At 39.7% G+C, this 18,225-nt stretch overlaps 1 protein-coding gene across 3 annotated transcripts; it reads left to right on the plus strand.

The window, feature by feature from the left end:
• The first annotated feature begins 505 nt into the window (after positions 1–505).
• LOC5572118 (ribonucleases P/MRP protein subunit POP1) lies at positions 506–18,130 on the plus strand. 3 transcript variants are annotated; one of them, XM_021854890.1, is made up of 3 exons: positions 506–679; positions 735–2,381; positions 17,243–18,130. In XM_021854890.1, exons 2-3 carry the CDS (start codon positions 761–763, stop codon positions 18,070–18,072), a joined length of 2,451 nt encoding a protein of 816 aa, XP_021710582.1. In that variant the 5' UTR covers positions 506–679; positions 735–760; the 3' UTR covers positions 18,073–18,130. The 3 variants fall into 3 exon arrangements, with proteins under 3 accessions (XP_021710582.1, XP_021710583.1, XP_021710581.1); XM_021854891.1 differs by having other exon boundaries at positions 754–2,381; XM_021854889.1 differs by having other exon boundaries at positions 757–2,381.
• The last annotated feature ends 95 nt before the right edge of the window (positions 18,131–18,225 follow it).

Genomic DNA, 18,225 nt, shown 5'->3' on the forward strand with positions numbered 1-18,225 from the left:
CTGAAAACTTAATCGATTGGTCACCACCAGCGAGTGACCAATCGATTAAGTTTTCAGCTTAAAGGCCGGTTTGCTACTGACAAGAAAAGGAATCGCCTATCTCGATGCGTGGAAAATTTCTCCCAAGAAATGGTCAAGAAAATCACTTTTTTCTGATCGCAGTACGCAGTTGAGAAGAAATGTCACTTCAAAGGGGGCTCTCTGTAGGAAATTTCTTGACCCTTTCAGTCAAGAAATTTCTTTACTTTTCTTGAGCGTAACAGCATACTTAGCTTAAACGTGTGTTTGGTTCTCCAGATCCGTGCTCTTGAAAATTTGAGGTTTGGCTTCGATTCATCTTCACCTTAAAGCGCACGGACCACCCTAATCTATTTATTTCGTCAAATTTTGGCTGCGTATTTCAATAATCGCCTTTTTTGTTTTGATTCTGATTCTCCATGTTTCGTTAAGCGTGATCGAAGCCGGTTGGTACTGTTGTTTTTTTTTTTTCCTTTGCGTGTGTCACTGATGTGACAGGCTAAGGCCAGGTGGTACTGTTGTTTTTCGGTTGTTTTCGTTTCCACTATCAGAAAGTTCAGTAACGATGTCGTATAGATTTTCAGGAATTATCGTTAGTAACTTTGGCTTATAGTTTTGAAATTCAGCAAAAAATCTCATTTTTGTAGACAAATAAGTCTCTGTAAGTAATGCATATTTCATTTTCATGTAATACATGCTCGAATTTGTGTTTAAAGACAATCCGTTTTTTCCCAGCAGCAAAATGACTTCCGAGTCGCTACAGTACGATGCTGCCCTCGGGGGCCCGATTAAGCTTCCGGTGGAAATCGATTCGGTCCAGTTCAACGAGGCGCGAATAAACGAATTGAAAAGTTTCCTCCTGACCATCGCAAACACCGAGAAGCAGACTAAACTGATGCACCAATCGTTGCCCCTTCATATGCGACGAAGAGCCATGAGTTACAATCCCAAGAGACTTCCGAGAAAGTTTCGCAAGGCACACATCTCGCAGTATTCCAAAAGTGGGCTCCCGGAGAGGAAGAAGAGGCCTTCTAGGAAGTATAGGAGGAAGGCGCGGAACCTGCTTCAAGAATACAACAGACGGAAGCGAACCAATATGTGGCTGGAGACGCATATTTGGCATGCCAAGCGATTCCATATGATCCCGAAGTGGGGATACAAGATTCCTTACACTCCCACCAATAAAGGCTACAGAGCGTGCTATCGAGCCACGGCGAAGCACTGCCTTCTCCAAGATATCTCGTACTACGGATGCATCGAGATTCAGGGCCCCGAAGATGTTTTGAAGAGCGATTTGAAGAGGATGTGCAGCGAGAAGGTGGGACTGACCATTGCTGCTAAGGCTTTCCTAGGCGGTAAAAGATCGGGGAACGTTTGGATGTACAGAAAGGATCAATATCCCAATCAGTGTTTGGGCAAAGTCAAATTTGTTTGGAATAGCGAACCACTTAAGGATGGCAGGAGAATGTTATGGCTATTTGCACATCCTGCATTTTATGGCAAACTGGTGGAGGAACTTATTATTCTGTTTGATTTGAGGAATGCTTATCGCGACGATCTAATGGATCTAGATAATCCACTGGATGTATCAAAAGTTACCAAGAACTCAGGTACAGTTCGTATTCCAAAGTACGTTAGTTCAAAGTTCTCAATCGAACTCAAAGAATTGAAAGATACGTTAAATTACTTTCGTTTAACTGGCCCATTGTCCCATGCAATTCTGAGCAAAGCCTTTAAACCTTACACTCAATCCAATAACGAGAATTCGAAAGATTGGCACTCGGATTGGATAAGAACTGCCAATAATGAAAAATCTACCAAACAACAAATCAACTTCTGGGAACAGACGAAGGACCTGACCACCCCTGGAGCCTTGAGTCCCGGCTTGGTGATCGGTTTACTGGCAGAAGACCCCCGCCTGAATCGAAAGAAGAAACGAACCAAAGCCCTCCCAGACCTAATTGCAACCAATCGTGATTTGCCGGAAATTGATTCATATTTAGCCAGTTCTCCCATCTGGACGGAATCGATAAGGGATACCGTCACCAAGAAAATGCTATCAACCCACCAATTGAACGAGTTGAGAACCAGCCAAGGTCTAGTCCCAGGCGAAACATGCTCTTTCGAGGCTAACATCCAACCCGTCCCGTTGCTTTTGATGCAGAATCCAGGCTCGCAAGATGCCGAATTCAAACAGCTTGGCTATGGAGCTGGGTGGGATCTAATTGCCCCTTCCGGCTATGGGCTTGCCATATGGCAAACATTGATCATGTGGGGGGCGAAACCTGCTGGGCTGAAGGAGACCGAAATGCAAGCGCTCGAGTCGGGAATCGATACCATGCGGGTACCGGATACGGTTTTAGGTAAGTGCACATTTAATTTAATTATCAGAACGTTATGTTTTTCTCTGATAATTGCGAACCTTGTTTACTTAGGCAGCGTCCATTGATTACGTAACGCTAGAATTGGTACGCTTTTTGTATGAAAAATTTCAAATTTTTGCATGAGTTGTAGCTCCCCCCTCCCCCTAGAGTGTTACGTAATTTGTGGATGCCGCCTTAGGGGCCTTGTGGATGCCGCCTTAGACTTGCACACACTTTCAAGACTCATCAAAATGCTTATGGAAATATTACCCAATTTGAAATATTTACACCCAGGTTCTGGGTGTTTACCGAGACAGAATACATATTGTTTTCCTCTAAGGTTCACAACTATATCTACACTAGGGCACCCATACCATCGAGCGTGATAACCATTATACCCAGGGAAGTCAAGAAAATTTCCAATACTAAAAGATCCTTGACCGGCCGGGAATCAAACCTAGTCACTTTCAGCATGGCTTTGCTTTGTATCCGCGGACTCTAACCACTTGGCTAAGGAAGGCCCCTTTTCCTTGAACTATTACACTAAATTCAATCGGGTTTCGAAACATTTTACGGTGCAGTACGATGATTGATGATGAGTAGGTACTTTACTTTCTACTGAGTCAAAAATAGCAGTCAAAAACATTCGCTCGGCCAAGTAATTAGCTAAAGAGAAGTCGATGACGAGAAATCAATCACTGCAGTTACGTCCGTCCTTATGACAGTGAACGCGAGAATTTATCTCACAAAGTGTTTTTTTTTTCGTCACGAGATTTCTGTATCTCTTAAATCTGATAAGTTCCGCATATTTTTTCTTCGGGAAGCTCTACTACTCCCAAATTTATTGAGAACATAAAAAAACATCACAAAAACTATCCACTATCAGGAATAAAAATGGTTGAAAATAACAGTGCTGAGGATCCTTGGTTTATTATATTGTCGTATTATAGTACAAAGATAACAACCAGCTAAAATCATGAATGATTTCTGCTCGGATTTTCTTTTAGGAATTCGCACCACCTTTTCTGAGCAGCTTAATAGCAGCTAAAACTGTAATTCAAATTATTTTCATTAGCATGATTTTATAAGTTTTTTTAAGTTTGTTTTCCTACAGGTTTTGTTTTATTTTGATTCTCGTTCCTTTACTTCACCTATCCATCAAAAACGTCCCATCAACAATGTGCATTGTCTGCTAGACTGTCATGGCCTATCCAGCGGTTTTCAGTACAATTTCCAATTAGAGCTCTATATAGGACCTCATGCTTAAGATGAGCGATGAATGGGACACTAAACCTGTGTCATTGTCATAGATATTATTTGGTACCCTAACACATTTTTCACATTTCTGTTTTTTCCTACAAAAAACAGATATTTTATCTTGCGTCTAGCGCAAAAAGTTGTGTAAAATGTAAAAATAAAACTATTTTTGTCAGAATTTAACATGTTGAAATGCTGTTAAATGAGCGGTGATTGACGTCCTTACGGTAACGTGCGGCTTTATCGTGACAAGATGCTGTCTACAAATTACGTAACGCTTTTAGGAGGGGAGGGGAGTGGGGGTAGGCTAAAGCGTTATGACTCATACAAAATTATTAAAACTTTCATACACAAAGCTTGTTTGGGGTCGAACCGAACATTGACAAGAGGAAGTGTGTTATGGTGCTTTCGGATTTCAAGGACCGACTCACATGAGATGAAGCTAAGAACTAACTTTATTTCTTACCTAAGGTCTTATATACTACAATTTTCTGCCTGGGTCTTACTGTGCCATGACGCACTTGCATCTGTACCCGGCAATTTTACTTTCTCAGTCTGCTTATCGCAATTCTATTTTCTTAACTATCAACGACTCACCGTCGCCAAGATTTACGACCGCATCTTTGGGTCGCTCTATTATTATCGATTTTGGGTCTTTATTTTCTTAATGATTATTCGTGTCTGCTTACTTACTTTGTACGTACCCTTACTGTAGGGATGATAAACTAAACATAAAGTGACAAGAAAATGCCATGCGGCGCGCTGATAGTAGTTTTCAAAAGCCCAATGACGCACAAATGATTCATGTACATAATGATTGCTAATTCCGTCTACTGTAACTACATTGATTGATTTAATTAACAGCGCGTTCGTATCATTCCGCGCCCCGTAAACCTACTGGATTTACATAACAAAAAGTCGATAAGCGATGTTTTAACTTGTAATTTCGTCTGAGCTTTATGCTTATTATAATTATTCTTCCTTATTTTAAGCTGCTGAATCAAATTTTGGATAAATTCTTCCTCGATAATCACTTAATTCTGTGACTTCAGTGGTATTTTGATCATTTTGTGGAACCTGATTTTCATTTGAACACCTATTATTTTCGTCTCTTTTTACATTCAAGGTTTCTTTTCGTATATTTTTGTGTGACAATAAATTCGTTAAAGAGTCCCAAAACGAAGCAATCAAATGCCAGCTGAACCGTAAATATCATACAATATTTGTGCATGTATAATTGTATCAATCGTAAATTTCAATGCTCTGATGATTATGTAAACGCCAATAGCTGTTGACGTAATATTACCCAACCACGTCGACCAAGATAACAATTTTTTTCCAATATTTATTTATTGCACCATCAATTATCTTTTCCGAAACTAATGCGTCAAATCTAAAACCTTGAGTATTAGGATGTTGGCCAGCTAATACTTTATAGACAACAGAAGACGCCACACGTCTTTCACCTTGTTCGTATATCATGTTTCTCATTTTGTCTAGACTGCTAGAATCATAAACTCCACTTTCCATCAAGTTTGGTAATGGTGTATATGTCCAGCTGGTTACAATATCAGTTGATAATTTAGTCGGAGCAGTGGTTTCTCGTAATCTTCCATCTGTTGTATACCATCTATTTCCAAACTTAAATTTTGCAGGCAGTAACGGTGTACAATCTATTTCAGTTCCCATTGTTTGTAAAACGCGTGTAACCGGTGCCAAAAACATGGTCGCATTGTTGTAGTAGACGGGTATCTCTTGATAGCATTGATCAGTAAATCGTGGTGTAATGTAAACAGGCTTGCACTCCAAAACGTGCAAAACTTCACCAGCGACCACTGCTGTGTAACCATTTCTTTTCATTATACTAGTTACAAATTCATTTGGGTTCAATCTGGCTAAAGTTAACTTAGTCTCCAGTATAACCATATCCAACTTACACATTTCAGCCATTACCATATTATAAATATCATTTAAAGATTGTCCAATATAACTTTCAACAAGAGTTATTTTCGAGTTGAAATACGTAAATAAATCTAAATTTTTTCCTGTGGATGCCTTTCTCGTAAATGGTGATCTAATAGTGTCGGTTTCAATAATTAAAATTCTCGGATGGTCGGTAGTAAATCCATTGTATCCACAAATGCGAGTCTCTTCTCGGGTTTTTATCGAAAATACTTGCGTATCTGATATAGTGCTATAAACTACTGAATGGGTTTGCTTTATGTTACCATCCAAACTTATGGTCTTGTTCACAACTCCTTCATAAATGACCTCAAATTCAGTAGTTTCACAGGCTTGGTTAAGATCTACGTCCCAGGTCAGATAACCCTCTTCGGAATCTAGACATGTTCCAATTGAATAAGTACACATTAAGCCATTTTTCAGAAATATCTGATCATTTTCAAGGTCAATACTTGCAATATAATCGTATAGTGCAATCTCGTACTCATAGTAAACTAGAGCACCTGTCCATGTATAAAAGGGTGTACTGTAAGTACCTCCACTACAAGAATTTCCAGTAACACTTCCTACAATAAGCGTTTCACCTCGTGTTGTGGTATTTAATTTTAGCTCATTAATTTGTCTATCATGAGTAAGTGATACAATTCCTAAAGCATGTACTTTCCTACATTCTTCGGAATTAAATTCCTTAACTATATAGGAGTATCCGTATTGGTAATCTGAGGTATGCGAAAATGTACCACAATGCCGTATAGATCTTCGAATTATAACTTTACATTGTAGAACCTTAGTTAGACTTCTAACGTTTCGCTGCAGGACTTGTATGGATATTACTGATGAGGTCAGATTAGTTTTTTGGGGAACACAGGAAGCAACATCAAGAAGAGAATAGCTTGTCATATTCACTTCAGGATTGGCGCAGTCATACGCTATCAAACCTTTAGTTTCAAAACCAAAAATCATTGAAAACATGTATACAAAAACCATAATCGATATAAAATTACAAGGGTTTTTATTTCGCAAAGTTCTTTTGTGGGGTGTTCTGCGCTCATCTTTATCATTATTCTGTTGACCCTGGACATTGGCAGTACTCAAATTCTTATCATTTGAGAGTTGCATCGTGTCTTGAAAGGTTTGACCTTGCTGACCAGTTTCACTATTTATTTTCGGAAGGGAATCTGGCTTGTTAATTTTTCGAATATCTAGGACAGCTATCTTAACTGCTGGTCGTTCATAAATTCCTTTAGAAGTTTTAATCTCAGCAGACCTGACTTGTCCATCTTTTGCTGTTCTCACACTAATTACACGACCTTTCAACCATGATCCAGGTGGAGCTTTGTCATCGGTTATTATGACAATGTCATCAACTTTAATAGGTTCAACTTTATTGGTCCACTTATTTCGTTTTAATAACATTGGGAGGTATTCTTTAGTCCAACGGTCCCAAAAATATTTGCCATAATTTTGAACTTTTTTCCAATGATATTTTTCTAAATGTACCGCTGTCGAATCATAAGGTGGTACATATTCTCCTGCTCTTCCAATAAGAATATGAAATGGAGTCATTACTTCATCGTCAAAATCTTCTACAGGAACGTGGGTTAACGGACGAGAATTCAAAATAAATTCTGCTTGAATTAATGCAGATCTCAAAATTGCTGGACGTGGTAATCGATCACCATATTGCTTAAGCATTTTGTAGAGAGATAGCTTAATCGTTTTAATGAGTCTCTCCCACACACCACCGAAATGTGATGCTGCTGGTGGATTGAAAGTCCATTTTATGGCTAATGCTGCAGCATCACCATTTCTCATTCTTTTATCGATATCCATGACTAACCCTTTCAATTCGTTATCAGCTCCGACAAAGTTAGTGCCGTTATCGCTAAAAAGATGTTTGATTTTTCCTCTTCTATTTTGGAAATTTCGCAAGCAAACAATAAACGAATCGGTATCTAATTTCTCAGCCATTTCAATATGGACTGCTCTACTTGACATGCAAGTAAAAATCACACCCCAACGTTTCTCTCTCGAACGATTTACTGCGACTTCAAACGGTCCAAAATAATCCACTCCTGTGTTGGTGAATGGATACAAAAATGGTTCTGTTCGAAAATCTGGCAAGGGTGCCATCATGGGTGGCATAGGTTTAGATTTGGCAATGACACATTCTTGGCAATACTTTTTAACCTTTTTTAGTAATGCTCTCAATTTAACAATCCAAAATTTTTGATGAATAGCTGCTATTACAACATTGTCGTTTTGATGCAAATATCTTTCATGATACGATTTGACAATCAAAAAAGATATATGATGTTCATACGGTAATATAATAGGCGTTCTTGCTGATTTAGGTAAGCTCATTGCAGATTCCAATCGACCTCTTGCTCTGAGTACACCGTATTCATCAAGTGCAGGATTTAACTGTCGTAAATTGCTCGACTGATTAATCGCTTGCCCTGTCCTTAGGGATAACACTTCCTCTGCATAACAATCCCACTGAGCCTTTCTGAATATAGCATCTTCAACCAATTTTAAATCTTCATAATCAATACTTCGGTTGAAATCGGATTTGTTTCTAATCCAATCAGTAAACTTCTTTATTATATTGGTTTGCTTTACCAATCGCCACCAATCTGAGAAATAATCATCCTTAATAAATGAATAAGGATGGATGTCTTGATGAATGTTTACATAATTTCGTAATTCCTCATCAGTTTTCATTTTAATTTGGGTTTCAGGCCAAAATTCTTCAGGATCAAGTAAAAATGAAGGTCCATGTTGCCATATTGATGTTCTATCAATAATTTTTGTACCTTCGTCAGCGGGGTTTTGAGCAGATTTGACATATTTCCACTGATCAGCTGTAGTTGTTTCCAGAATCTCAGCAACTCGATGAGCTACAAAAATCTTGTATCGCCTATGTTGACTGTTTATCCAAGCTAGAACAATTTCACTGTCTGTCCACATAAAACATTTAGTAATTTTAATGCGTAATTCCTTCTTTACTGTCTCCAATAATCTTGTTCCCAATACCGCTGCTTGCAATTCTAAGCGTGGTATAGTTAACATTTTAATTGGGGCAACTCTTGCCTTGGCTGAAACTAAATCAACATTAACCTTATCTTCAGACACGCTTCTCAAATATATAACTGCTGCGAATGCGTCTTCAGAAGCATCCACAAAGGTATGCAATTCATAAATCAATGCATTTTTCAACGACATACATCTTGGAACCTGTGTGTTCGAAGCAATATTAAGAGCCTTTATCCATGAATCCCATAAAGCAGATAATTCCTCTGGCAAGTGACTATCCCAATCAGAGGATTGTTTATGCCATCTTTGCAAAATAATCCTACCATGAACTGTAAAATTAGAAATTAATCCCAATGGATCATACATGCTCATCACGAAAGAAAGAACTTCTCTCTTCGTCATTGTTTTTTCCAATACGTCAAGTTTCAGTTGAAATACAATTAAATCCATTTTAGTATTCCAATAGATCCCCAAAACTTTATCAGTTGGAATTTCTTTATTTTCTAATAACTTAATTTCCGAATCTTGTAGCCTTTCTGAAGGAATAGTTTTGGCAAGCTCGTGTGAGTTTGTGATAAAATTTCTCAGATGGAATCCAGCATGCTGTTGTATGTTTATAACTCCCTGAACGACTTCAGCTGCTTCTTCCACCTCATTGAAGCTGTCCAAGTAATCGTCTACATAGAAATTATCTTCTGAGGCCTCAGAAGCCTTTGGAAAATCCTTTTTAAAAAGCCGTGCATTATGATTTTTAACAGCTTGCGCACAAGCAGGTGAACATGTGGAACCGAAAATCATAGATTCCATAACATATACATCTGGAGATCTGTCAATCTCACATTGTCTCCAAAGATATCTTTGTGCATGCTGATCTTTCTTAATTATTTTCACTTGTTGAAACATCTCTTGAATGTCTCCAGTGACAGCAATTGTATTCTCACGGAATCTCAATAAAACACCGAATAAAGGTTTTACTGTATCCGAACCCGCAAGCAAAGCGGAATTAAAAGAAACTCCTTGAATCGCAGCTGCTGCATCAAAAACGATTCGGGATTTCGGCGGGATTTTATTTTTGTTTGTCACAATGAAATGAGGTAAATAATAGGTGTTCGGATGATTTTCTAACACTTCTTCTAAGCTAAGTTTTCGGGCGTATCCTTTTTTAATAAATCCATCGAATGAATTTAGTGCCCACATTTTAACATCTGCGTTCTTACTTAACTTTTTTTCCAACATCTCTAAACGTTTAAGGGCATTATTATAACTTGGGGGAAAATTGACAGTGTCGGTTTTCCACAACAAACCTATCGAGTAGTGCCCATTTTCATAATTGATTGTTTCTTTTATTATGGCATCAGCCCTCTCATCTGCAAGCGATTTAGGTAATTTTTCTACTGCCCTAACACCAAAGTCTTCCGTTGAACTAAATTTTTCAAAAAATGATTTTAAATCGCTACTCTCTCGTTCTCTAATGCAAAAGGAATATGATGGCTCACCTCTGTATACCTTGCCGAAAATCAGCCAACCCAGTTTCGTCTTTGCTGCCATCGGGGAGTCCTCGTCGCCAATCCTTCTCTCAGTTGTCAATAACAGGTGGGCGTGTTCCATACCAATTAAAATCAACGGCTTGGCGTTGACGTAGCTCTGTACTGGAACATCTGCTAGATACTGGAACTCCCGCTTCATGCGCTGTACGTCTAACGTTTGTTTTGGCAGCTCGATGTCTTCAATAGTCCTGACGTCCTTCATTGAATATGGTTTTCCTTTGTGACCGCTTATCCATAGCTGCACTCTTTGACTTGGCGTTTCCTTCGACACGTTTTGTGTCCACGTCATCTCCAAGGGCTCCGAACGTCCTTGAAGGCCAAGTTTATCCGCGGCTGATTTGTCCAGTAGAGTCAACGAAGATCCGGGATCAAGGAAAGCAAATGTTTCCAGAACTTGCTTTCCATTTTGCAAGGTGACGGGTAAAATCTGATATAATACTGTTGATTTTTTACTGCTATGATGATTAGATTTTTCAGCGGCAGCATCTTGATTTTCCTTCGGCTTTTCTCCTTTGTGTAGCAGACGATTGTGTGTTCCTCTACAACCGTTAACCTTGCATTCACGTTTGTTCCGGCAGAACTTACTGCCATGCCCTTTATTCAGACACGAATAACATAATCCCAATTGTTGAACGCGTTGTTGTCTTTGTTCAACATTGAGATTTTTTAATACATTGCATTTGTAAGTTTGGTGATCGTTCTTACAAATGTTGCATTGTATTTTGGGCGAATTGTTATGAACATTGATCCTTGTTTTATGTTCCTTTCGCGTGGGAGCTGCTAACAATCGCATTGTCTTAGCGTGTGCTTGCAGCCGTTTGTTCAAATCCTGCAAAGTTGGTTGCGAAGTGTTTCTTTGCAGTGCTTCCGTCCATGTTATTTGCAGGTTGAACGGAAGCTTTGTCACGATATCGGTTATCAATCGATAATCGCGTAAGAACTCCGGTTTATTCAATGTTTCCATTGTCGTAACTAGATCGTCCAATGCTTTTGCTATATCAACTATATGTACCTTTGCATAGTTTAAAGTCTTGATCAACTCATGCAATAATTGTTGATAAATAGTCTCCGGCCTTCCAAAAACATCCTCAAGACGTTTCAATATTTTAGGTACATTTGCAGCCCCAATCATTAAATTTGACACGCTCTTGGCTGCGTCGCCATACAGAGCTTCTTCTAATCTTGATAAGTTTTCAAGATTTGTGAATTGGCCCTCGGCGGTAGTATCGTTGAAAATACTAATAAATTTGGGCCAATCACGAGCTGCGCCATTAAATTTTGGAAGCTTAATTAACGCCTGCCTTCTTGCACTTAGATTGATCTCTCCTTCACGGCGGTTTGCTACATCCTGCTGAAGCTTCAGCGACTCATTCAGTTGATTTGCTATATCAAACTTCTTCTTGAAATTCAATAAGCCCACTCTTTCGTTTTCCAGATACTCACACTTTCGACAAAGAAATTTCTCCTCCTCCGTTGGCCTTCTTAAGAGGTTCACACATGACAGGTGAAACCACCTATCACAATCGTCGCAGGATACCATGTTGTCTTTCTTATCAGTCTCCTCACACAAACGGCAATTTCCTTTTTTATTGTCCACAAATCTAAACACTTTTGCTTCTGCCATTATTTACTTTGTCTTTAAATCACTGTTTCTGATTTAACAACTAGCACTATATTTCGCTTGGGCACTCTGGATTGTTCCTTACTTCTCACTGATTTATTATTATGACTCTGCGACACGGCGTCTTAAGAAATCAATTTTTTTTTTTTATCACGTTTCAGAACTCTTCTCAGTTCTCACTTCTTGCAACCATCTGCGGCTCAGCGACTTATGAGGTTTCTCACTTTTACTTTTCACTTTATAACGACAGATTTACTGCCGGAGTTCTAATTTCACTCACGATAAATCCCGTACACTTGTCGATCTTTGGGCACCGACAACACCATCAACGTCGCGACACTTCCGATAATGAGTTAACTAGTTTTCCTCTCTGGAGCCACCAAAATGTTTGGGTCGAACCGAACATTGACAAGAGGAAGTGTGTTATGGTGCTTTCGGATTTCAAGGACCGACTCACATGAGATGAAGCTAAGAACTAACTTTATTTCTTACCTAAGGTCTTATATACTACAATTTTCTGCCTGGGTCTTACTGTGCCATGACGCACTTGCATCTGTACCCGGCAATTTTACTTTCTCAGTCTGCTTATCGCAATTCTATTTTCTTAACTATCAACGACTCACCGTCGCCAAGATTTACGACCGCATCTTTGGGTCGCTCTATTATTATCGATTTTGGGTCTTTATTTTCTTAATGATTATTCGTGTCTGCTTACTTACTTTGTACGTACCCTTACTGTAGGGATGATAAACTAAACATAAAGTGACAAGAAAATGCCATGCGGCGCGCTGATAGTAGTTTTCAAAAGCCCAATGACGCACAAATGATTCATGTACATAATGATTGCTAATTCCGTCTACTGTAACTACATTGATTGATTTAATTAACAGCGCGTTCGTATCAAAGCTAAACGTAGAGGGGTAGGGGATCAAAAATTTCCTATGTTTACGTTACGTAATTTATTCATTTATTTGTTTTTAACCTTCATGGGACGTAAAGTCCTTATGAAGCCTGGCAGGGAAAAGCCTATTTAAGCTGGCCACATCGTTTGACTTGCTCAAATAGGCATAAAACCCCACATCTTTCAAAGAGAAAAAATACAAATACAACATAAAACTAAGAACAAATAACTTACAGTACCACAAACAAATAGTTCTTAAATTCTAACAGTAATCAGTTTGCGCAATAAAAAGAATAAAAACATTGTAATTCGATGAATTTTTCGGTGCAGTAGAATTCTTTAACGGTTCATTTCCCGAAGCCTTCGTTTGAAACATTAAGCAGAAGCGTTGAAGTCGAACAACTCGTACACTCCGTTAAACGTTGCTGACATAAATGTTACAGGATCATGTGAGCCATAGCCTGTGTTTCTGGTTTCTAACATTAGGAAACCACGTTGTCGTAGCACCCGCGTTGGAGCATATATATTGATGCGGTTCAGTATTTCCGGAGAGTCCAACTCTCCCAACATGATTTTTGCAATGAATACAGACTGTGAATTACTCCTTCTTTGCTCAAGCGTCTCGATTCCTAGCAATCTGCAGCGGTCTTCGTACCTTGGTAGATTCGTAGGATCCTGCCATGGAAGGCTACGTAGGGCGTATCTCACAAACTTTCGTTGTACAGCTTCGATCCTAGAGATCCATGTTGATTGATACGGGCACCATACAATAACATTCGATTCCAGAATAGACCGAACAAGAGATCGCAAACACAGAGGGTCACGAAACTCGTCAGCTATTTTAAACTTAAACTCGAGCTGTCGATTAGCTCTGGATATCATATCGTTATAGTGCACCCGAAAGGTCAAGGTAGTATCTAAAGTTACGCCTAAGTCACGTACCTCGGTTACACGTGTTAGAGGTTGATCAGCGATGAAATAGTCAAAAGTGATGGGCATTCGCTTACGATGGAACGATATAACATGGCATTTTTGTAGACTCACTGTTAACAAGCTACTGTTGCACCAGTCGACGAAGTGATTAATAGACTGTTGAAGATGAAGACACTCTTGGAGACAGTTGATAACCACGTATAACTTCACATCATCTGCATAGAACAAACGGCATCCGGGTGGTAGCACACTAGAAAGCTCGTTGATGAATATGGAGAACAGCAGAGGACCCAAGTTGCTCCCTTGTGGCACTCCGGACGAATTGGAAAACGGATCGGATGAGTCTAATCCAATTTTTACTGTGAAACGATCCGTAAGGTATGATTTAAACCAGTGAACGAGATCACGTGAGACGCCAAGTTTCTCAAGCCGAGCGAGTAGTATCTCATGGTCCACGCGATCGAAGGCGGATTTCAAGTCCGTATACACTGCATCTATTTGCGACCCAGAGTCCAAGTTACATAAGCAGAATGAAACAAACTGGACAAGATTTGTGACAGTTGATCTTTTAGGAAAACACCCATGCTGATCTGGGGTGATGTAGTTTTTGCAAGAAGCAAACAACATGTCATTCATGATAATCTCGAAAATCTTGGAGCAGGCACACAGTGATGTTATACCGCGGTAATTTTCAACATTGCGCTTGTCATCCTTTTTGTGCACTAGAAACATTGCAGACGACTTCCAAGTGGTAGGAAATTTTTCTTCGCAATGAGGCATTGAATATCAATGTCAACGGTTGGATCAAGGCATCGCTGCACTTCTTGAAAATGCACGACGGAATTTCGTCTGGGCTGACGTATGAAAGCTTGAGCTTCAAAATTGCAGTCTGCACATGTTCGGTTGTTATTTGGAACCGTTCCATTGTAAAGCATTTTCCGGTGTATCTCTGCATGCCATTTCAATCTGTGCGGCGGAAGATACGAAATTGTTGAACGCACTTTTGAAATGGGACGCAAACAGGTTGCCTTTTTCCCTTGCAGAGCTTCCTACTTCGGTTTTCAAATGCATCTCAACGGGTAAGCCTTTTTCTTTGCGTTTTGAGTTGACAAACTTCCAAAATTGCTTAGGGTTCCTTCGCAGATTTTGTTGTGTTCGTTGAGTATATCGCTTGTAGAGGAACCGACTGTAAATCCGATACTGATAGCTGGCTCGGTTGAACAACTGTTTACTAACGGGACACTGATTCCTACGGTATTTGCGTTGTAATTTTGATCTAACCTGCTTCAATCGTTGCAAGTGAGAATTCCCCCATGGAGGTTTTGAGGGTGGTCTACGTAAAGGAATGTGTTCAGCCATGGCGCTGCGTAATTCGCGGGAAAAAATCTGCACCGCTTCATCGACTTCTGTATCGATTCAACGGCCGCCCAATTAATGCACGCTAGTGCTTCAGCTAAACCTAAATAGTTTGCTCTGAGAAAGTCCAAGCTAGGAGGGTCCAGCGAGTCGTCAAATTCAGGTTTCGTTAGACCTAATTCTATTACAAACGGGGGGTGATCTGCATCCAACGTGGAAAGAGTATCAATGATTTCGGATAAGGTGTAATTTCCTAGTGAAGTCTCATTCACTAGGGCAAGATCCAAAAGGCGGCTGTTCCTATTAAATATTGTGTTGATTTGTGTCAACCCGTGGAGATTGAAGCCATCAAGAAGCGAAGCGCATGCTAGAGAAATGTGCGACCGCAATACGTCAACTTTAGGAGGATCGTCGGTGTGTAAATCCCAAACAAGGCCCGATTGATTATAGTCACCGAGCAGAATAGCGTGATCGTTGGCTTGACAATGAGACAGAACGGCTCCAATAGATTCAACATGATTGTCAACACTGTCCAGATCTGATTTGCGATCTGGTGGCAAGTATATAACCCCTACACTTATTGAGAAATTCGTGAATTTTAGCTTGACCCAAAGTTGCTCAAGAAAGATTAGCTGATCCCGACGTCGAAACAGAATAATTGCAAGTTGAAATTTAGCGTGACATAATTTGTGTACCATCCCATACCAACAAAATGTTGCTTCCGCGTGCGAGTCCTGCGAAAAATCAAAGGCACGAGCCTTAACAAGGATCAGGCGTATTTTTCATAGCACTGAAAACTTATTCAAACAGACTCAAGTCAAAAAAAGTATACAAACTTACATTATCGATTATACATGTTTTGCTGACGAAATTCTACACATTTCGCTCTGAACCAATTCGGGTTTTCACTTTTAAAACGTCTAATTTCCGGATTTACAGAACGACGAAAGTAAGATTTTCAACTTTCGCAACCTAACCACTACTTTCGCCGCTCCGCTGTATGGAGAGACAAAGTGACTTAACCACGAATCAAAACAAAACACTACTTGAGTCGATTTTACACTGGTACAAAAACGTCGCAAGTAACTGAATAAATCTACTTATCATTTTGTAATAAAATGTTTGTGGAATATAATAGGAACTCCCTAGTTTTTGAACGCGAGCTTATTGTATGCAAAATTTAAGCAATGTACACGACGAAAAAATGTTAAAAAAGTGATTCATTTTAAAACAGTTTTAGAAAACAGGTTGTGATTCTTCTGAATTGATTTTCTCTAGTGATCTTTTATAGAGAGATAAGCGGAAGTAAAATGGAATGATTTGGCAACAGACCAGCAGTGCTGATTTTGCTCAGCGTCGTGAATAATGTTGTAACACGGACATGACTTCCTCATTGCTGAAATGTGTATTTTGTTTCGTTATAGATCTTTGAGCTACATATCCAAACTAATAAACAGCCGAAAAATTCAACAACTAAAAATCGCATTGACAAAAATTTTAAAAAGAAAAACATTTCATTGTTTTGCTTCATGCAAAAATACTTTTACCGAAATAATTTCAAGCGGATTACATTACTCCTCAAGAAAAGTTCAAAACAAATATAACGCATGTTCGTTTGGCTCTCACTTTGACAGAAATGTCAGCTTCCGCGAATCTCTCTTATAAAGGATTACTAATAGGCCTTTTCATGTGACAGGTCCGTCTATGCATTTGTTTACATCGGTGGAGGACCGGTGCTAACACGGAGCTGTCATCTCCATAGAAGAACTGTCAAAGAGCTTCCCGATCAGCTGATTTGAAACGTCTTATGAATAGGCCTATTTTCTCAAAACCATATGGAAGTTACTTACGTCGATTTGAAAAAGTAATCGAGAATTGTTTCACTGCTTGCTAGGTTGTATCAAAACTTGCGTCAGCAAAAAGAATTTGTATGCGCAAAGCACGAGAGTATTATGTATCCGGTAGAAATCAAGACCAACATTTATTTATAATTATTGTTTTCTCGGGCCCCGTACGTCGCGCGAATAGTGCGCTGTGTTCATAAAAATCGTAAGAATGCAGCGCCACACTAAAAAACTGATTTCAAAATGCGGCTTGTCGTGAGTCTCGCTGGCGCGATCCGGTTTGGTGGCGGTGCGACAATACAATGCGTACTTGCGACATCTGCTCATTTTTTTTCTAATGATACCTTTTTCATCTTTAAGTTGTTCATGAACTCATTACTATACATATTATTCCACAATTTTAGGTCGAACGGAAGCCGACGTGGAACACGAGAACAAATGGAACAAATACTTTGCCAAACCTAACAATCGGCGCGTAAACTACAAGAAGCTGTCCATCGCATCTCCGTTCCGTTGTCCCTGGACGCAGCTGATATCGGAATGGGGAGGACCGGAGGAGGGCAATTTCCACGTTCTTCGTGACCAGGAAACGCTGAGTAAAATTCATCACGCCTTAAATCGCAAATTCAATCTAAAATCGGCTCAGATGACCCCTTCGTCACTCATTCCGGTGTATCTGACCATGAAAACCCGAGGAAATCCGGGCGACATCGCCTTAATTTGTCTACCTCTTCGTTCGGATTTCCGAGAGAACAAGCAAAAAAGGCAACACACCGATTTCAGCCCGGTGCATACGGAACCGCTTCGCAAAGATCCGGAGCAAAAAGAAAGAATCCTGCTGCGCAAACAACATTTGCGACTTTTGAAGCGACTGCGCAATAGAAGAATCCGCCAGAAGAAAGCTCGCCAACGTAAGAATCCGGGAACTTTGATTCGCATCGCGAAACCTCAAAATGAAAAACTCATCAGAGACCAACTGGCCAAAATGCGGGAATTGTGGCTTCCCGCCAAACCGGAAAGCATTCGGAACCAGTGCAGCCGGGAATGCTTCGGCTATGTTACGCAGTGCAACTTTAGTCTGTCCGAAGCCAAGGTTACCGCTTTGGGATACGTGACGACCAAGGGCCTGGAGAAGCTGTATAAAACGTGCACCAAGGGTACGTTTAAAGTGCTCGTTCGGGGCACTAAGTCACGCTGCTATCGCTTTGCTACGATTAAGATACGAACCGACTGACGTTCTTCTTGTTTAAAGTGTTCTTTACTTATTATAATAAAACGAAATGTTGAATTAATTTGGATTTTTTTCAATTGGGTAGTTTGAAAAATACCGAATACCAACAAGCTTTTCTATCAACAATGAAAGTTCAATTCTAAGGTATTCATGTGG

Source organism: Aedes aegypti, chromosome 3 (genome assembly GCF_002204515.2).
Source record: "Aedes aegypti strain LVP_AGWG chromosome 3, AaegL5.0 Primary Assembly, whole genome shotgun sequence".
NCBI lineage: Eukaryota > Metazoa > Arthropoda > Insecta > Diptera > Culicidae > Aedes > Aedes aegypti.